The following is a 21,178-nucleotide window of genomic DNA, read 5'->3' as shown; positions in this document are numbered from 1 at the left end:
ACTGTGGAGTGGACTCTGCTGAGTCGTCATGACAACGCAGAAACCCAGTTGATCATCATAAAAATACTTGCAGTTTTCTCCAGGCTGCAGTTCGTTCCCAGTGGTTTTCCCTTAACAGCTTCCCTGTGTTGTAAACCTGGCCCGCTGGCCTCTGACCCCCACCTGATGTTCATTCCTGTGGTGTCACCTATCTGCCCTCTCATGGCAGCCGATGTTATTTTATGCACTGCTTTGATATCAGTCAGAGGGTCTTTCATCTTTTGACCACCGCCACTATTATATACAGCACGAGGACCATGGCTGAGATGGCCTATGTTGCCTAAGGGATATGGATGCCCACTTTCCGTATATTTGAATGAGAAATAGGATCTCGGCCTAAAACTTCAGTTCTAAAGCCGGAGTCTGTTCTCCCATGAGCACCAAGAGGAGAATCATTGGTAATAGCTTTTCTAAAATCCTCCAGCCGCTAGAGGGGAATACAGGCTGGATCTGGTCTCAGTCCACCTAGCAGAGGGGATAAGAGCAGGTACACACTATCTACCATGCCATGTAAACAGATTCCTTTTAACACAGGGCTTTAGCTCCCATCTCTCAATTTAAAAAAAAAACACAAACAAACCCAAGAACTCTGTTATGGTAGCCCTGGCTGTTTAACAGTATTCTCTTCCTACACAGATCTATGGGTTGGTTGGGGATATTCCCCTATAAAGATGGCTACTTGTACAACTGCTTTATCACTAAACTGTCTGTGCAATCAACCTATGACAGATCTAAGATGCAATTACTTTGATATCAAAGCACCAGGCAAAATTGTGACAGGGTACATAAACAAAACAAAGCGGTCCTTATTTCCTGTGCATAGGCAGGTGTGAATTTTAAGTCTAGGTGTGTTTGGGGAGTTAGGTTTAGTCATTGTGGTTAGAAACATTGTCCCAGAGTCATGTCTTGTGTCACTAAATACAGCCAGGCTTTGGCAAGGAATTATAGAATATCAGGGTTGGGAGGGACCCCAGAAGGTCATCTAGTCCAACCCTAAAGGAGACCTCTAGCAGCTGGGGTCCTGCCACTGGGAATGAGCCGTGCGGTATGCATGATAGTCTAAGCCAGGGTCCCACTGGAGGGCTGTTGGAGGGAGCAGCTGTCTCTGATGGAGCTAGGATCAGGCTATTCAGCGACCAGTACTCCTCAGTTCTCAATAGAGAACTGTACATAGTAAAAGAGTCAGAACATCCTCTCCAACAACAGCTCATGGTGGCCCCAGTTTTCAGACATATGGGCCTAAGAGAGGCATTTCCCCACCTAAATTCTGAAGTCTGCTTCCCAGCTGGGATTTAGACATGCTCTTGGGGTGCCCAGATTTGAGGAATGGGCTCCCCCATTTTTGTAACAGCTGTCCTCAAATAGTGGTATTGCATCCTGTTTCACAGCTTTGTGAAAACGTTCCCTTTGCTTAGCCTGGTGGGTCTGGACCGGCCTAGCTGTACTCAGCCCAGGAACAGCGGTGTGGGCAAGGATCCTCTGGACTCCCTCTCTTTGCTCAGTGTATTTCCAGTCATGTCGACTCCTAGAGCTGAGCACAATATTCCAGGAGCCGGATCCCCCCGAGTCCTCAAAGTGAAAGGGAGTTTTGAATGAATAAGGATCTCAGGGTTTGCCTCTGGGCGCAGATACGCCAGAGCTTGCATAGAGCAGGTCTATTACCTCTGCATGTGCAGCGCCAAATCACATTGGCCTCGTTGGTGGACACGTCAGGCCAGATCCTCCACCGGACGTAAATGGAGCAGTGCTGATTTACACCACCTGAAGATAGGGCCTGGCATGTCTCATTTGCTGACCACGTTAAGCTAACTGCAGGTCGTGGAAAACTGTCGATGTCTGATGTGGCTTTCCCGGGCCAGACTGGGACCTTGAGGAAGGAGGGTAGGTTGGTAGGTCACTATCAGAGCCCTCCCGTTGTGGTTTTGCCCTCCCGTTGTGATGAGGACTATTCTCCTCCAAGCCCATCAGCTGCGTTTTCCCAAACTGAATCTGATACTGTCATTTCCTGTCCATGTTTCTATCTCCGTGGATCAGTTCTCTGCCCTCACAGTTGTTCCCTACTCCTCGGTACTGCAGCATGAGCAGAGAATGCTTCCGGCTCTCTGTGTGTGGGATAAGCCTGGCGGGAACCCTGGCCATTGGAGAGGCCCAGGTGAGCGCATTGCTATCTGTGCTGCTAAATATTTGACCTCTCCTTATTGGGTTTGCAGGTGGGGCCGAATGCTAAGGAGCTGTTCAGGCTTGTGGAGGATTTCATTGATGTCATTGGATTTCGCATGAAAGATTTCCGGGATTCCTACCAAGTGACGGACAATCTAGGTGAGTCGGTTTGGATTCCGCTCCTCTCCCCTGCTCCACAGGCAGATTCAAACCATGCCATCGCTCCTTGCAGTTTTTATGAGCTGGCTGTGAGCCTGGGCGGGGGAAAATGCTGGCCAGGGGCTGGGAGGGAGCAGAGGGAGCCACGCAGCGACTTCTTCTCACGTAAGAGACACGTGATACAGATGCAGCCCGGGTCCTTGGGATCAGGCTCCCCGCTGTTACTCTTTGTAGGCAATGTGCTAACTCGGAAGGCTCCTGGGGTAATGAGGTGAAGTGGAGCAGTGTTGTCCTCAGCTGTCAGCATAGTTAGCGCTTCTCTAAGGCCGAGGGAGGCTGGAGCAGGCAGGTCAGCTCTCCCTGCAAGAATCAGCAGCTGTAAAGGATGGGACTCCAGGCCAGTGGACCGATACCAGTAACAGAAGCTGTGTTCTGTCAATGCCTAGAGATCTCAGCTGAGATTGGCCGTGGTGCAAGCCCTGGTACATACACGTGGGAAGAGGCAGTTTCTGCCCTCAAGAGTTTACAAGCTCAATAGACAGGACAGGCAAAGAATGGGGGAAAGGAAGGGTTGTTCTCCTCACGTCACAGCTGAAGCACAGAGTGATGAAATGACTTGCCCAGGGTCCCAGAAGAAGTCTGGCAGAGCTGGGAATGGAACGGGGCTCTCCTAAGTTGCAGCCCACTCATTTAAACCCAAGACCACCCTTCTTCTCCCTGCTCCCTCCAGAGTTTATCAAAGGGATGGTACAAGCATCTCCGGCTGAGTGCTGCATTCATGCTCCCCGGAAGGCAAATGTGTTCTCTGTATGTCCCACCCAGGTGTGACGGAACATATGGTGCAGGGTATAAACCACCATTGGCCAGGCTAATGGCCCCGTTCACATCAGTGCAAGCCCAGGGCCATCTCTAGGGTCACACGTCTGGGAGCAAGGGCAGTATTTGGGTTAAGGTGTCTTGAGTTTAATCTGAGGGCGGAGGAGGCTGAGGAAGTATGGAGGGACAGAAGGATGCATGGGGGTCCTGCTCAGTGAACAGAAGCGCCAGCTCCACCCGCCTACTGCTATCACCTTGCTTTATGTACAGACGTTAGCTGAACAAATACCTCCTGCCATGCCAGAGATCTCAGCTCTCCTGGACATTATCTGGCTAATCCAGAGGCTCCCAGTCTTCCTCTGCTTTCATCACACTCTTGGCCACCAAGATCACAAAGCCTTGCACACTCACAGCTCATCCCTTCTCAATCCCCGGTTGCCTCAGCTCATGGTCGGCAGGGAGAGACATTTCCCAGAGCCCTGCTTGTTCTTACAGGCACCGTCCCACCAGCTAAAGAGGGATTTGCCCGAAGGCGCTCCATTAGCCAAATAGGCAAGGAGGGGTTTTCTCTGAGACAATTCACGATGGCCTTGATGGCCTTGATCTCTCTCCAGGCTAATGGAATGCCATTTGTCTGGTCTGAGCTATCCCTTGCACCGTACATACGACATGGAGGGCCGCATTTTCAAAGAGCGGAAAATCCAAAATGTTGGTCTCTGAATGGTTCATAGTCTCTGAATTTCTATTCATAGTTGCAGCAATGTGAATTAAGTCATTGGAGTCACTCTGGATTTGCACTGGTGTAAATGAAGTAATCAGAGTCACTCTGGAGTCACGCTGGTGTAAAAGAAGTCACCTTACTCTGTATTTACACCAGTGTAAACAGAGTAAATACAGAGTTACTCTGTATTTACACCAGTGTAAACTTACTGTTTCTGTTTCCTCTCAAGTCCTCAGCATCCACAAACTCCCCGCCAATGCAGCCACTGACATCAGCTTCCCCATGAAAGGCTGGAGGGGCATGGTGGACTGGGCCAGGACCTCCGAGGACAAGGTCACCATCTCCAAGAGCATCCTCTCTACGGGGCTCGCGGGTAAGGCAGTGCTGCTGCAGCATCATTGTTCTTCAGCGTCAAGGGGGCTTCAATCATGTATGCTCTCTCCGCAAGCTCTGCCCTCAGCTAGTGAGGATCTGCCCAAGAGGAACGGGCCCTGAACGCAGCACTGAGCCTTAAAGATGAGGTGTCGTTTAGATCCAGGTCTGAGCTCCCCAGCAAGTTCAGGAGATTAGTTTACATCCCGGATTTGGTCACAGATCCATTACTAGACACAACGGCTTCTTGCTTAGAAAACAGCTGGAGGCAGAGCCAAACCCCAGAGCAACAATGCACCTGGGACACATTGCAGACAATAATAATCTACTCGCTCCACTTAGCCTGAAAGGGACCTGATGCGCTGGGTTCCAGGCAAGCCATCAGCTGGGCAGGATGTCCCCTCCCAGTGCAGACTGGACCCCAAACTGGTTCCTTCCAGCCCTCAGTGGGGGTTGTGTGTTGTTTTCTCTCTGGTCCATGGCATCATTTCAGTGCCGTGAGCCAGGGCTCAGAAAGACGCTTCTCTGGGAGCGAATGTCTTGGCATTCGGAACGGTTTGGGAGCAGTGTTACCAGTTTAATGATCTGTATTTTTCATGAAAATAGGCTCCCAGTGCCGAGTGGCAATGAAGGGAGTTTTTCGGGGGGAGGGAGGGAGAAGAAAAGGTTGCCATTCATCGTGCGGTGGATATGAAACGTTCTGGGTTATTCGCTTGGCTGGCTCTGGCGGCCGGACAGGCAGGCAGTTCTTGGCCGCTGGATGGGCAGTGGCCATGTAGCTGGAGTGATGTCTGTGGCTCTTGTGTGTAATCCTCTGTAACCACACATCGGCTACAGGAAAGGGGGCATTAATCACTCGGGGGTCATTTGCTCTGTGACAGTCTATTATCAGGCCTGAACAGCATGGGGAGGGAGAGGGGGAGCAAGCAGATCAAATCCAGCCGCCGCTTGAGCATAAGCCAAGTCGTCCTGAATCTCAGATCTTAAAGGAAAACTGCAGGGCTCAGGGCTCGGATCCTAGAGTGCTCAGCCAGGGCCTGATTCTGTAGCTATTCCGTGGACCATCCGTTAGCTGCAGCAGGTCTTCTGAGGTTGGGATTAGCTCCAAACACTTGATCCTGTGGGGTACTGGGTGTAGACGCCACTTACTGAAGTCAGCCTTGGTTCTCAGTAAGCTTACAGAGCTCCTCTTTGCGTGGGCCGTGTTCGGTTCTTTGCAGGACTGGGCCCTAAATATTTAAGACTAGTATTTCAAAAAGAGGAGCCTAAATTGTGCCTGCAAAGGGGCACCTTGTCCCTTTCTCTGTAGCTGTCCCCAGTGCAGGTTGGCTTAATCAGCGAGAGCAGGCAGTTTGCGCTTTCTTCATCAGACTGCACCGTCCTCTGCTGAGACAAAGGCAGGAGACTGTCCGAGTTGTTGACATGATCCCTTGGCTTCCCAGTGCACCTTTCACCCAAAGATCTCCAAGCACAGCCATTCATGAAGCTGCAAAGTCTGTCCCATTGGGTAGATCAGCATTAGAACCACCATTCTGTGGATGGGGACACTGAAGCGCAGAGCAGTTAAGTGACTGCCCCAAGGTCAAGCAGGGAGTCAGTAGCAGAGAAAAGACTAAATCCAGGACTGCAGCTCAGGCTAGATCACTGCCTTGTAAACTGCTTTACGTCCTTTACAACAAGCACAATAAATGGTTAAATACACCAAATTAGGACTTACATTATTATCCTTTTCCATTCCATCCGGAGCTGCATTTCCTGGAATCATATCAGTAAAAGATGGTCCTTCTTGATATATTACTTGTGTGGGAGACACGTTGTAATTCTTTTTAGCGCCTATCTCTTCTTTGCAAATGCATACGGCAGGGAGAATGCGAGGGCACGGTTTGTCTTTATAGCGTTGGTGGCCAAACTGTGGCTTGTGAGCCGCATGCGGTTCTTTCATCGTTGAAGTGCACCTTGTGGAACCCCCTACGTCCCCCACCCCTCTGCCTAGCAGACTCGGGGGAGAGCTCAGGGCTTTTGCCCTGCAGCAGGGAGGTGGGACTAGGGGTTTCTGTCAGAGGTGACTGGTGCTTGCTGAGAGTGGGGGCGGGGGACACAATTTAAAGGTTCCGCCCCCCCAACAGCTTGAGTCTCACACTCCTCTTACCCTCAGCAGCCCCCACAATGCATTGCTTCTGGTTTCTGCCCAGCAGGATGGAGGTCTCAGGGCTTCAGCCCCCCAGGGTGAGCCTACTGGGGTTTGGAACATCAGCAGGAGTGGGGCCTCAGCCCCAAGCCCCGGCAGGCACCTCCAATGGGGCTGAAGCCCTGAACCGTGGCAGGCGCGCCCGGCTCTCGAACTTCTGAAGATTGTCATATGTGGCTCGGAGGGTCAGTAAGTTTGGCCACCACTGCTTCATAGAATAACAACTTTGCAACTTGCTAAAATAAAGACCCGATCTTCAGCGGGTGTGAATTAGCTGTTGGTTTCAATGGAGCTATGCTGATTTACACCAGCTGAGGAGCCAACAAAATAGTTTTCAAACTAGTCATGTGCAAATGGGCATGCAGCATGCCTGCAAGCTGCAACTACAGCCGGGCATGCAATCTTTGCAGCTCCGTGTGCAGATGCTGCAGGTGTACAGCTTCCAGTCACTGGGCTACTGAAGAATGGATGATCAAAATAAAACACTGTGCTAGACCAGGTAACCTGCTGGTGTAATTTTACAGAATTGTAGACTATCAGGGTTGGAAGGGACCTCAGGAAGTCATCTAGTCCAACCCCCGGCTCAAAGCAGGACCAATCCCCAACTAAATCATCCCAGCCAGGGCTTTGTCAAGCCAGGCCTTAAAAACCTCTAAGGATGGAGATTCCACCACCTCCCTAGGGAACCCATTCCAGTGCTTCACCACCCTCCTAGTGAAATAGTGTTTCCTAATATCCAACCTAAACCTCCCCCACTACAACTTGAGATCATTGCTTCTTGTTCTGTCATCTTTGCACATAAATAAGACGGGGCAGTTACGTCGCTAAAGTCTTGATAAAGACCCAAGAAATTCAGACCTGAGTATCATTTACATGACAGCCTCTTTGCATTTCCAGAAGGGCGTAAATGAGAATCAGGCTCATGGGGTTAAAGTTTTCTGCTCACCCATGATATCACGTGAGTGTGAGAGCCAGGGGCAGCGGGGGGTTGTTACCTGCTGCAGACCTACCACAATGGGGGTGAGGGGGCTCTTGTCTGTGTAGGGATCTGCAGGACCAGGCCAAACACCAATGAAATGTTTGTACCCATTAAGGTTCTGTTCAGATGTCGGATCTGGTTTTTCTCAGCTGGGTTGTGGGAGGGAGGCGGGGCGGGGTGGGGGTGCAAGTGACGTGCCCAGAGGTCACACAAATGAGTCGGAGGCTCATCAGGGATTAGAACTGAAGGGCCTGCGGCCTCTCGGCCCTTTTGCCCCGGCTGTGCGGTGTCAGATAACATTAGCATCCATCATGCCAGTGTGAGGGAGCCAGCCCAGTGGAGCCAGGCCCAGCCGTTCAGCATCCGTGGCTCTTTCACTGACAGTGGCAACATCCTCTGGAGACAGCAGAGAACTGATGTCAAGTGCAGAGTCGTGCAGGGATGGAGAGGGGTCTGGGTCAGGCTGGGGCTCTGCAGCCTGTGGGTGCAAATCTCCCACGCGCAGCTGCTAGTGTCACCCTGGTGCAGCTCGGCTCCCTGACCGTTCTTCATCGGCCCGGCTTCAGAACTGATCCGTAAGGCAGCCAGGTGGGGGCTAGCGACCTCCTCCTCCGAGCCACTCAGCGGATTTGCTTGCGGAGCCCAGCTAGAGATCTCCAGAGGTGAACAAACCGCTGAATCCATCCAGCCTCTGCCAGGGCGGCTGCTGCTTCCGATTAGACTCCCAGCACGTGCCTCCTGTCCTGGCCTTGTCAGAGGAATTAGCTGGAGTTCTGAAGAGGAAACCTCCAGTCCGGCTCAGTCAAATTAAAGCTCAAGGCCCGTGCACGGGCCTCAGGCCTGTGTGATTATAGAGGGTCCAAGTCGGCGAGGTACCGAGCGCTGCCTGTGGGGTGTTGAGTGGTGCGAGCTGGTGCCGCGGCTTGTGGGAGAGAGGCAGTGTGAAATTCAGCCTGCCCCAGGATACGCACCACTGCAGCAGCCCCGTTGAAACTGATAAATGACACCTAGGCCTTGCCTGGGCCCTCAGCACAGGGGGGAAATTTCAGCCTGTGGGGAGGTGAAGATCCGAGGAGACGCGTTTGGCCCTGCCTGAGTGCAGCAGCCTCCACAAAGACCCCCCCTTCCTGTTGTGTTCATTACTGCCATGCCCTGTCTCCCCTCTTCCCCACTGAATATGTTCCCGTTGAAATCTAATGCCTGCAGGACGGGCCCCACATAAACTACCCTCAGGCCCTCTCCCCACTGCAGTGCCACGGTGCTGACGATGCTTTCACGGTCCCTAATCATCACAGTGCTGTTGTGTTTCTCTCCCCTCTCTTTGCCGCTTCGCAGAGACAGACGACTCGTCCGTCTTCGTGGTGGGCACGGTGCTGTACCGGAACCTGGGGAGCATCCTCTCGCTCCAAAGGTAAGGACACCCATATCCTTCCGGAGCGCATCGTCACTCGGATGGCCCCAAACCCACCTCCTCGGCTGGAAATTAAAGGGGCCAGGCAGGACTTGCGCAGCCAGTGGAGCTACTTGCATAAGAGGGAGAGGATTTGGTTCTGCAGGGATAACTTTTGCGCCACAAATAACTGGTGCTGCACATGAAGTTGGCTCAGTCCAAGTTCATGCTTCAGGGCATAAGCTGATCCTTGTCAGGGTGGTCAGGAAGATATTTTCCTTTTTTTTGTGCAGCATTGCACACCACATGGCCAGCTGCGCCAGGGGAGGGTTTTCCCTTCTGCTCACTGAAGCGCTAAGTAGTAGCTACTTGCTGAGGTGTTATGCTCCTACAAAGAGGCATTCAAGAATCCTGACCTCTCAGCGAACATCCCCTCTGGTGCTGAGATCATGATGGTCTGCCATGTTCCCTGGGATCATAATTCCTTGGGATCTGTCTGGATGAGAGATGAAATAGCTGTGGTCTCCCTCCAGAGAGACACCAGGGAGTGGGGACACAACACCTATGTGACATGGACACTGTCCCTGACACCAGTGCTGGGCATCATGCAGCACCTGTCACAGGTGGAAAAAGCTGGTGAGTGGACCCTTACAACCCACTCATCAAACAAATTCTCAAATCCTTGCCTTGCTGCCCAGACTCAGATAGGACAATAGGACAGCTGCGGGGGAGGCCAAAGAGTTAATAGTCCCCTCTTTCCCTGGCACACTCCCTATTTCCTCCCCTCAAGGAGGTGCTGAATGCCCCCACCTCCCTGGATCTCAGTGGGCGCTAAGGGCACTCAGCATTGGGCAGGTACAGGGCATATGATTCAAGAGCAGAACTGTGGCATCGAAATCTCCTCCCCATGATGGATTTTTACCCAATCACCCCCACTCTCCCTCACCGCGGTGAGCCATTTCGGGTCGCCGTGTTCCTGACAGATCTGGGGCTGCATGCTTGGGAGAGGAGCTGCCTGCCACACGGTGCCATTCGAGAGCAGTACTGCTCAAGACGGGCTCGGGAAGTGGAGCGGAGCGGCACGGATGGCTGCACATGTCTGCAGCATCCAGGCCTCTGCAAAGTGCCTCGGGGCACTGAAGCTTTTGTGCTCAGCAATGGCTTTTCTTTTCCTCTCTATTTTTTTTTTTTTCTGAGGCTGGTACTGAGGCAGTAAATTAAGCATCCTAAGGCACCTTCTAAATCTGTTCTGGACTGATTAGTGTGCGCCCATTTACCATAAACGCCAGGGCATCTCTCCTCGCTGATAATCATTTAAATACCTACAGATTTAGCGCTGGCAGTGGCGGGTGGCTAGCGAATTAGAATTAGTGAGCAAAGGGACTGTATTCTGTAATATCTTCCATTACAGCGCTGGGAATGAGACTGGAAGGGCAATAACCATCCTGGGCGCAAATGATATTTCAGCTTGCACTGGCTGAGTGGTGAATAAGCTTTGCTAACCAGCTTCCGCAGGCGTTTCTGCCAGGGCATTCTCCCCTGGGTCCTGATTTACGACATTGCTTAATTAAGGCCAGTTTCCTTTAAACAATGCACAGCCCTGAATCTCCTGTGGCTGTATGGAAGAAATGCTGGATCAGAGGAAAAGTCCTTCATTCCTCTCCAACAGCGATGTTGCAAGGAGATAGGAATAGCCCCAATAATGTACTTAGTTGTGCAATACCGTACTATAGAGTAACTGTCTTCCTGACCCACAACTGGTGATCAGTCTATTTCCTGGGAGCAAGAGGAATAAGGATCAGATTTTGTTTTCAGTAACGCTGGTTTAAATCCAGAGTCACTCCATTTAAATAAAATTAAATACACCACAGATGTACCCTGGTAAATAACAATGGCTAGTCTTATTCATGTATGGGTCTCCTCTCTATTGACTTGCCTTGATTATCTCCTGGAGCAGTGAGTTCCACAGGTTAAGCACACATAGCATTAAAGACATTTATTTTTAACTATTTTAAATTTCTTCTTCGATCTCACAGTTCTTGGATTGTTGTGGCCTTGGAGCTGGGGTTTATAGGAGATCCACCCTGAGAGAGGACTGGCATTCCAAATGGAGGCCCTTGGTACCAAAGCCACAGTCGGGAGTTAAAGTGGGCGGCAGGACAGAGGGAGTCAAAGGGTTAAAAGTCTGACCCAGTCACTCCAGAGTAGAAGCTAGCTGCCCAAAGCCTTTTCCAATCGTTATTGGGTAAATAGAAAATAAGACCCTGATGAGAAGCAAATGATTTCAAACATGCCTGGGATAAGTGAGAATCAGAATGGGGAGGGAGTGTTTCCTAATGGTCAGTGCAGTGATGACTGGGAGTGTCCTGGGATCTATTCCCGGCTGTGCCACCATGGGCAAGTCTCTTAGGCAAGTGTTTTCAGACGTGGTTGTCTGAAGGTAGATGACTATGGATTCACCTGAGCACTGCAGCTCCCGGCTAGTACATGAGGACCACGATTCACTTCTGATTTTACGTGCCCAACTCGGGACACCTTAAAGGGGCCTGATTTTCAGAAACGTCTGATCCCCCATCCTCCAAGAATCAGGCCCCTTTATGGCATCTCCAACTGGTACCCCCCAAATCACGAGTCACTCGTGAAAATGTCAGTCTAGGCACCTAACATTAGACACCCCAGGCTGAAAGTTTTGGCCTCTGACTTCTCATCCAGTCCAATAAAAGCTTTTACCTCACTCCCCTTGTTTCTCTATTTTTCCATCTATCTGAGGACAACACTGTACACGCCCGTTACCCAAGGCGAGGTGAGGGTTCATGGATTCAGCGAAGGGCTTTGAGATCCGGGGGTAGCTGGTGCTACTGAAGTCCCAGGAGAAGGGCTAATGCAGCCGCCCGAGTCAGTGCCAGGGAGTTGGTTGGTTAGAGGGAGCCCTGCTATCCCTGCTATGTAGAACGCAGCTCTCGTTCCAGAGGGAGCTCAGTGGATCTGGCAGAGGCTCCGGAACAGCAGTGGGGCGGGGTCTGTCAGCAGGAAGTGCCTTGGATGCTGTCTACATGGATTGGACCGATTCCATTCCTAGCCTACTGCTATGGTCATAGCTGGGCTTATTTCAGGTAGCCCAGTGGGACTCTCTCTGTGTAACTGTCTCCATCCTCTTTAAAGTGCTGGTTTCCTTCTCTCCCCAGGAACGCCACGGTGCTGAACTCCAAAGTCATCTCTGTGACCGTGAAGCCGTCTCCCCGCACTCTGCTCACGCCCCTGGAGATCGAGTTCTCCCACCTGTACAATGTAAGTCCCCTGCCCTCGGCGTCAGGAGTTACGCTCTTGGTTTGGGTGTTGACAATAGCATGATGCCGAGCAGGCCTCTCTGGAGGGGATGGGCTGTGAACATCACCGCCAGACCCTTTGTCGTCTCCTAGCCCAGGCTCGTGGGTCACAGGTCCGGCGCAGTGAAGTTAGGTTGGCGTTGGTGTCCTGCTGTCACTCCCTCCCCATGATTGTCCTTGGGAACTTGGACTGCACAGTGAAACTCGCTACAGGGAACACAACCCACTTCCCTAACCCAGAAGGCAGGCGATGTAACAGTTAGTGCATGGGACCAGGACTCAGGAGAACAGGGGGTCTTGTCCCAGGATTTGACTCCGATTCACCATGGGACATGGCAAGTCACAGCCTCTATGGGCTGCGGTTTCCCTGCTCAGAAGATGAGACTAATGATACTGACAGTCTCAAGGCAGAGGCTTTATTCATGAATGTTTGCAAAGGGCTTTGCAATTCTCAGGCAATGCTAGAGAAGTGCGGGTTGCTGTTTTCATTGGCTCCTTAAAAGCAAGTCCATTGCCAGATCAGGATATCTGAGTCAGGCCTTGGATGCACAGGAAGGGTATTTACATGTCTGAGAGCCAATCTGTGCCTCCAGGCTCCCAGTCTGGATGTCCCCTTACAGCCCCCGCATCGGACTCCTGCATCCTGCAGGGGGGGAGGAGTTTCGAAAGCGCTCAGCATCGGCCTGGCTCGAGCCCTGACGCAGGCAACGGTAAATCTCCCGTTGTCGACAGTGGGCATCAAGGGCATGTGGCATCTCGCCAGAGGTTCCCCCCCAGGATCGACTCATACCACACACACACGGTCCTGCTGCCACTGCAGCCCATGGATTTCAGCGGGAGCAGGACTGAGGCTAGCGAGAACAGGCAGCCCCGCAGCTCCAACAAAAGAGGGTCAGATATGATTCTGGGTGGGGAGAAGAAGGGGAGGATCTATCAGACAATGAGCCACGCTCCCTGCTTGATGCTCTGATGACTGTGAGTGTGATCACTGGGGAGTGGTACAGTCCACTTCTCCCCCGGCCTCTGAGCCACAGCAGAAGATGGCCATGCAGAGAGCACATGTCTAGGACTGCATGTTTGGAACGCCACTGTGTGTTAATGCCATGTTCAATGCCATGCCCATGTCAATTCTGTAGATATCCTTTTGGCAGCACAGCCGTAATCTCCTTTTCTTTCCCTTCCCACCCCTTTCTTCTTCCTCTCCTGCCAGGGAACCACCAACCAGACCTGCATCCTGTGGGACGAAGCCTATGTGTAAGTCCAGCTGGTTTTGATTTGCTCTCCTCACCTCTGGAGCACGTTAGCTTTGGGACTTGGCAGGGTGTGTCTGTTTTGGGAGGCAGCTGATGAGATGTCACTGTCTCGGGCCCCTCACTCTCACCATTCAGCTCTGTCTGGCTTTGTCTGTCAGCTTCCTTGGCAAGGGAAGGCGAGATTTTTCTCCCACTTCCCTCAGCAATTTCCATTCACAGCCTTGCAAGCAGGCTCCAGATAAGGACCTGCTGCTAGTCCGTTACTTTCTTTGTCAGAAACATCGTGGAGATAAGTCGTATATTTGAAGGCTGTAGATCACTTGTTTTCAGAGTGTGACCCCGATTCTGACCCACTGCTGTTCTGCAGAATGCTTCCAGTCTCTCCATCGAGCTGTGTCTGTCACCACGGTGTGAAGCCTCCAAGCAGTGATGAGAATAGCTTCCCGCTATGAGAGAGGCAGTTGCATTTGCCATGGGAGCTTTGGGGACTGGCCATAAATTTTCAAAAGCGGCCTCGGATTTTGAGTGCCTCTATTTTTGGGGTGCCCAGGATGAAGAATGTTGAGCCTGACTTTGCAGAGGTGTTGAGCCAGAATTGTAGGTGCTCAGCACCCTCTGAAAGTCAGTGCAAGTTGGGCACCGAAAAAGTCCAAAATTAGAGGCCAGTTTTGAAAATAAGGCTCAATATATGGAAGTAGGTGGTGCATTGGTCTGGTGTGGTGGGATGAGTCCTCTGAGGAATCATGTTATCTGTAGCCCTGTCTGGGTCTCTCTTAGGGTCTCCTGATGTGTTGTTGTTCAGCTAAGTGAAAAACCTGATAGTTGCCACAGGGAATTGGGACTGACAATTTGGGAGAGGAGGTTTCAGTCAGAGCATCTTTATCATAAGAAGTAGCTGGTGAAAAAAATGTCTTTGATTGTGAACAAACCCAAAAAGAATCAGAAACATCTCACTCACTGGCACTTTTTGCCACTTCTCTGGTTTATTTTTGTGTCTCAGTCTGCTGGTTGGTTGGTTTCATTTTCTGTTTATAGTCAGTTTCACTCGGGTTCAAATGCGCTGGTACAAAGCTCTGTATTTATTAGTATTATTTATTATCATCATCTTGAAAACAATTCTGATCTTCCCCCATTAGGCTCCATTAAGTCACATATACTTAGGCACATTTGCAGCTGGCTGATACACTTCTGGTTGGACAATGATTAGCACAAATGAATACACAGGCTAAATCCGATGAACCCAGTGATGCCTTCAGGCACGTCTGTGAAATCACCCCAGTGTACCTCAGGGCAACCTGGAGCCGCAGTGCAGTGTAGCCCTGATGTGATGAGATGGGAGGGCTGCTGTGGCGTTTCAGTTAATATGCTCCTGGCGGGCCAGCAATGCCACCTGTCGGCACGGCAGAGGCCTGAACAACCAAATGCGGCTGATCCTGGGACCAAATGCGGCTGATCCTGGGAAGGGCTGCATCAGTGCAGGTATCGTGGTTGTTCTGTTACGGACCTGGAGACTCATGGGACAGGGCCAAGGATTAGAACGGGGAAGAGCTAGAAATTGGAAGCGGCAGGGACAGCCATGAAGCCGAAGGCAGCTGAGATGGGGGCAGCGTTCAAGGCAGTATTGTTCTCTCAGACAGCCTTTCGGGTATGGCTCCTTGGACCATCCAGGTGCTTCAGATCACGGTCCACCAAGTGATCAGACCAGAACAGTTTGTTCTACTGCCTGTCCTGTCTCTTGTCAGCTCCTATGTTAGCGGTGTTTTCACTCCGCCACACCAGATCATGTGCCGTTAGCTAAGCAGGCATGCTCTAGGTGCTAACTTGGGGGGTCTGTTATCAGTACTATATTCCAGAACCTCCAACAGATTTGTTGCCATCCGGCTGGAAGATTGTTTCTCAGGCCCTGGTGCATTGTGTTTTCATCCAAGGGCATTTTAAAGCCAAACTGGTGAAAAGTTCCAAGAAGTCTACAACTGGAGGAAATTCCAGAGCTAGATCTGCCTGTGTGCGCGCCGGCAGAAGGAGCTGCGAAGCTGTTTGTGTCACGTTTTCAGGCTGGTTTGCTGCCCTTGATGACGCCTGGGAAAGTTTCTGCAGTGGGAGTATTCTCCAAGTAACCCATGTCCTCTTGTGTCCTTGAGGCTTGACCCTTCACCCCAAACTTCAGCTGAACTCCTGAACTTCAAAGGGTTTGGACAGCTGTTTCTGACAATGGTATTGTTTGCAGCAAAGACTCCTGCATTGTTTCCCTGGCTCTGCTAATGAGTACAATAGTTGTGTGACCTCAGGTTAATACTTCCAAAGTTAGCTGCTTGTTCATGGTATAGGCAGCATGTACCGGGTCTCTGATAACGTAGCAGCACCAAAAAGGTTAATCAATCTACTGTACAGTCTAGCACTTTGATTGTGTTTTAGATAAAGCCCAAGAATTGTTTTAAAGGAAAAGAAAATCCCCATAGCAGCAGGTGCTGAAATTCACTCTGCTGCAGCTACAGCCACTGAGGGTTTTCTGTGCATAGACTGCAGCCACTGCAGGTACCATAGACTAAAGGAATCACACTGTGTGACTGCTTCTCTTACAGGCAATAGGTAATTGATTGTCGATGGGTGGCCAGTGGTCTGAGTTTGGTTAGGAGCATACTTTGGGAAAGGTGGTTGCTTTCAGTGTGGTAGAGGCATGGTCCGTTGGTGTGAGCCCCGAGCTCAGAGCCAGGAAAGCCTGAATTTTAACCCTGCCTCTGACGCAGATTCTCACTGTAGCCTTGGACAAGTCACTGCATCTCTTTTCCCCCTCTGCGTTAATAGGGATAATGGTTCTGGGTGGTCTCACAGGAGTGCTGTGCACGTGTGAAAGTATAAGGAGGGTCTTCTAGTAAATGCACTGGGCTGGGCATCAGGACACCTGGGTTCGATTCCTAGCTCTGCCAGATACACCCTCTGTGACCGTGGACCAGTCATTCAATCTCTCTGTGCCTCAGTTGCCCATATGTGCAATGGGGATAATACTACTATTTCCTTTCTCTCCCCCTTTGTCTGTTCAGACTGCAAGCTCGGGAGGGATTGGGACTGTCTCTAAGCATGTGTCCTAGAGTTCCAGGGCAGAGGGGAGCACTAGATCACCCAGGCTGCAGGCCACCACCACCACCCTGTACCCACACACTAAATGCAACCGCCAAAATCAGACCAAGGTATCACAGCCCACAGGAGACTAGACTGTTCTGTGCCACCTGCAGAGAATAGGAGGGACCGAGGTGCACCTGAGGCCCCCAGAATGGCAGGAGAATGATTCAGTGAAATATACCCAGTTAATCCTGCCAAGTGACCTGCACTCACATGCTGCAGAGGATGGCAAAAAAACACCCATGGTCACTGCCAGCCTGAGCCGATGGAAAATGCCTTCCTGACCCCACGTGTGGTGATCCGTTAATGTCTGCACAGCACCTAGCACCAGGGGCCTTAATCTCAGTGAAGGCATCTAGGTGCTATTGGAACGTGAACAATGTGTGTGACCCACAACAGGTTCTGTCTTGTGTAAATTCCTTTTTAGTGCTCACGACCAGGGTGCTGGTGGGGTCTCAGGGGTACTGTGCAGGCTGGCCTGGGTGACCTGCTTCTCTTCCTCCTCTCAGATGTCTTCGATCAGCTGGGAGTAACTTGGAGGACTGTTGCTTCTCCATTAGGCGAAGCGTGATACGGATCAGTTCATTATATAAAGTCCCTCTTGAACTTTGGGCTGTCACTTAAGAGCCATTTCTCCCTTCCCGGCAGCTCTCTGTAGTAGTTTCTCCAACCCCTGTAAACAGGCTGAGACCTTCTCACTTTGCTGGCTGACACTGGAACTTAAAATATAGGCCCTCAGCTCCCCAGGTGTGACTGAGGGCTGCCAGGCAGTCATTTCTGCTAACCCCAGGGTTATGGATTTTCAGGGTACGCACAATATCAATGGCTGGGCCCCCGATACTCTCTACTGTAGACACTTTCACTTTTCTGCATCCGGTACCTGCCCCTCCTGCAGCATTTCAATGGCGTCGTCTAATCATGAGTCAAACCCCAGGCCCCAGGTACCGTGCCCTCAGAAAATGCCCCTCCCTTAGGATAGGGGGCTGACTCAGCATTCTCCAAGCTTTGCTCACATGTCAAGATTGGGGCAGCTGGTCTTTCTTTGGCTCAGGAAGTGGACAACTCCTTCGCCAGTGTTCATCCTGTGAATCAGGAGGCTGTGGGGGCTGGATCCCTGAGACTGCCAGCTTCCATGCCTATTTCACTCGGGATTTGCGAGGGTTTCTCAGCTCCTGGCAGCTCGCCTATTGCTGCAGGGCACCATCCTCGCTCCTAAACATAAACTCATGTGCCTTGCTTCTCCCAAAACATCCTACAGTTATGCAGAGGGTGGTTTTGACTGACTCCTCATTGTGGGCCCCTGACATCCCTGTTGTTGGAAGAGATTTCTTGGGGTCTACACACATCCTCTTACACCAGTACTCCAGCAGGGGGCTAGAGGGTCTGATCGAAAGCCCATGGAAGGCATTGAAAAGACTCCTCTTGACTTCAGTGGACTTTGGATCAGGTGCTTAATTTGCCAAGAATGAAAAGGCAGATAGAGATTCCCTGGGAGATGTTTCACTGGGGAAGAAAGGTGTGCTCCTGACAAATGCAAACGCTCTGGGCCCACTTCTGCTTCCCACTACATGCATAGGACTTCCCCCGGCTTCAGGGCAAAATCGGCATGAGATGAGCCCCCCAGAGCAATAGCCTAGGAACTGCTCATGGGCAGGGGAGTTAAAACATTCACATATCGCTGATCTACAGCCTGCTTCTACCTACCCTGGGTGCTCTAGTCATGGGCACACAACAATGCAGAGCGAAAGAGAGAGAGGTAAGGCATGATTCTGAAGGGTGCTGAGCACCCGACACAGCAGCTGAAATCAGTGGGAGCTGTTGGTGCTCAGAATCAGGCCAATAATATAGGGAGAAGGACAGACACCAAAAATAATTGATAGATATTTGCAGTATTGCTGTATTTAGCGGTGACACTTTGAGTACCTTCCCCAGACCTGAAGAAGAGCTCTGTGGAGCTTGAAAGCTTGCCTCTTTCACCAACAGAAGTTGGCCCAATAAACGACATCACCTCACTCACCTGGTCTTTCATAGATAGATAGATAGATGAATGAAGAGGGCATGTATAGGGATAAGTAAGTAGGTAGCTTGCTTGAGGGGTTGTATGGGGATAGATATGTAGCTAGCTCGAGGACTTCTTTGAGGATGGCTAGGTAGATAGACAACCATCTCTTTCTGGTGGATGCTAGTCTTACATCCTTGCCCAGTGTTCAAAGAAATCCAGCTCACTTTATTCCCCTCTTTATTCCAAGCAAACCAGCAGTCAATGGTCTTTTGGGTTTATACCTGCAGACTTGGTGACTTAACAGGTACCCCTTCAGGCTCGCCTGAAAAATCAAAAAAACTCCCTGCTAGAGTCCTTGCGTAAGGCACCAGCCAGCTGAGCTTTAAAACACAGCCAAAGCCAGACAGTGGCCCTTTAAAGGCCACTTAAAATCCATGGACCATGAAGGGTTGAACCGTAAAATTGCAATTAGAGCAGACAATTGTCATCTGTGTATCTGCTTCCCCAAGATGGAGTTGTTAGGCAGGGCACTTTAAATAATACAAAAAAAAAAAAATCCAGGGTTAGTTCATTTGCATTTAGATAGATATTTAATCTTGTATTATTAATAACGGATTTTTGATTTATTAATCCTAGCCAGTTTGGGTGACTGTCTGCGAGGCCCACTAGTCACCCACCCACCCAGCTCCCACTGGGGCCCCAACCCTTCACTTGAAGCATGAAAGGGGAGAAGATCACATGCTAATTTTTGTTGTGCTTGGTGCAGCGAGTGTGATTAATGAGCTTGGCAACAGCTGGGTAAATTGAAAGCTGAAGTTGCGGAATGATTTGGGCTTGGCTGGCTTTATTCCAGGGGCATTCATCTGAAGTAATTATTAGCTGCTTAGCAGCACTGTTCAAGTTAAAATTGAGGCAGGTTCTTCTCTCTCTTGCTTTCTAAGACGGGACGCAGGTTGCTGATGGATGGAGTCATCATGGATTCTGTTCATTGTCTTCTGTATTCAGGGAATTTACTTTCCACCTCCCTTTGCTCCTCCTTTTTAGTGCCTTCACCGCCACAGCTGCAGAAGGGCAGTGAGAAGGAAACCGCTGGTGCTTACATTTCCATGGCCAAAGTATCAGTGGGCTGGCAGTGTTGGTTCCCGGTACCGCTGGGGACTGGGCACCAGGACTCCTGGGTACGACACCCGGCTGTGCTGCAGAATGGTTCTTTGATCCTGGACAAGTCACTTAGGGACCCCTTCTTCCTCCCTTCCACTGGTAGTCTGACTACACGAGGAGTAAAGCACTGCTCTGAGTAAGAAAGGGTGGCAGAATGAAGCCCTGACTTTCCGGTGCCTCTGTTTTCCCAGCCAGTGAGTGGTAAGATAATAACAACTTTTACAGGGCTGCTGGCAGGCTTAAAAAATGTTTGTAAAGTGCTTTGAAGGTAAGGTGCGCTAGGAGTGCATGGTTTTAGTTCAAGGACGCTGTCATCTGTCCTTGGGGAAGATCCTCTGTTCCAATACTTAAAGCCTTTAACCTATATAACTTTTGGAATGAGGATCTTCCTTTTACGAAGGTCCCTACAGTGGGCTAAGGTTAGGCATTTATAGGAACAAGGGCAGCTCCGCAGCTCGGCAAGCTAAGAGAAAAATATCAAACCTGTTTCCTCCAGAGCCTGGGGTCAGGAAGAAATCTGACCCCGTGGTTCAGTATTGTACCTGGTGTTTTATGCAGCTGCCGGAGGAGATGGACCATCAGCCTGTTCTGGTTCGGAAATGTATATCTTCTGAGATTTAGTTCAGAGCCCCTGCTAGAGGCCTTGAACACGGGTTCTTTTCAAATAGTAACTTCACTGAAGTGCAGACTTGTGTTCCCAATCCTTTCGGAGCGTGGGAGCACAGGGCTGGAATAAGAGCGGGTGTTACAAAGTAGAATTGAGGTGCCTTGGAAAGATCGGTGTGGTGTAATTGTCAGAGACAGTGTAGCTCTGGGACGGGGTATGTTGGTAGAAATGAGCGGAGCCCCATAACGGGAATGGCAGGGGATGCTGCAGGTGAGGCTTGGGGGGCATTGGCAGAGGGGAGGCTGGGACCAGAGTAGCAAGGGGCACAGCACAACAGGTCAGTCATGAGAGGCATTGGCAGAGTTCTGCTGGGATCTCAGAAATTAGCATGTGTTTGCAAGACAGCCTCTTCAGCCTATCAAGTACAGGCCGTGGAATCTCCAAAGGAAAAACCATACCTATTTTGAAGCTGCCTGAATGCATAATTGCCTGTGTAATGTATGTCATCTGTTGGAGCAATCCTTGTCTTCAGCAACAACCCCTGTCCCCAGAACTCCCTTTTGTGTAATGATGGGCTCGGATTTAACCCCCGATGACAGGAAGCAGGGTTAGCCCAGTGCTGGGTGCTTTAGAAAACCCCACGCCATGTGTCTTGCAGTGGGAGCAGCAGGGAGCACCCCAATTAATGTTACACAATTGTTTCCATTCTTGCACCCTGTTGTAGCTGTCGAAAACTTGCACCGTTGGGGCTGAACTTTGGGCGGTGGGTTTTTGTGTTTGAAGTTTAAGTGTGTTGTACAGTGACGTTCTCCCCCTTCCCCGCCCCCCGTGCCATTGCATAGAGGATATGGGTTGTTATGGATGTCAGCTACAGAGCTTTAGCAG

General features: G+C 50.8%; 1 protein-coding gene across 4 annotated transcripts in view; it reads left to right on the top strand.

Annotated features, from left to right (window-relative positions):
• ADGRB1 (adhesion G protein-coupled receptor B1) overlaps positions 1-21,178 on the top strand; it is a 376,148-nt gene that overhangs the window by 221,251 nt on the left and 133,719 nt on the right. For all 4 annotated transcript variants that reach the window (XM_084620795.1, XM_084620798.1, XM_084620797.1 and 1 more), the window contains exons 13-17: positions 2,250-2,358; positions 4,125-4,268; positions 8,770-8,845; positions 12,010-12,112; positions 13,361-13,404. In XM_084620795.1, the coding sequence (XP_084476921.1) occupies positions 2,250-2,358; positions 4,125-4,268; positions 8,770-8,845; positions 12,010-12,112; positions 13,361-13,404 (476 nt within the window). The remainder of the gene's footprint in view (positions 1-2,249; positions 2,359-4,124; positions 4,269-8,769; positions 8,846-12,009; positions 12,113-13,360; positions 13,405-21,178) is intronic.

This window comes from Lepidochelys olivacea (assembly GCF_965140295.1).
Source record: "Lepidochelys olivacea isolate rLepOli2 genome assembly, chromosome: 2".
NCBI lineage: Eukaryota > Metazoa > Chordata > Testudines > Cheloniidae > Lepidochelys > Lepidochelys olivacea.
The sequence above is the reverse complement of the archived record's forward strand: the minus strand, read 5'-3'. Positions and strand labels throughout refer to the sequence as shown.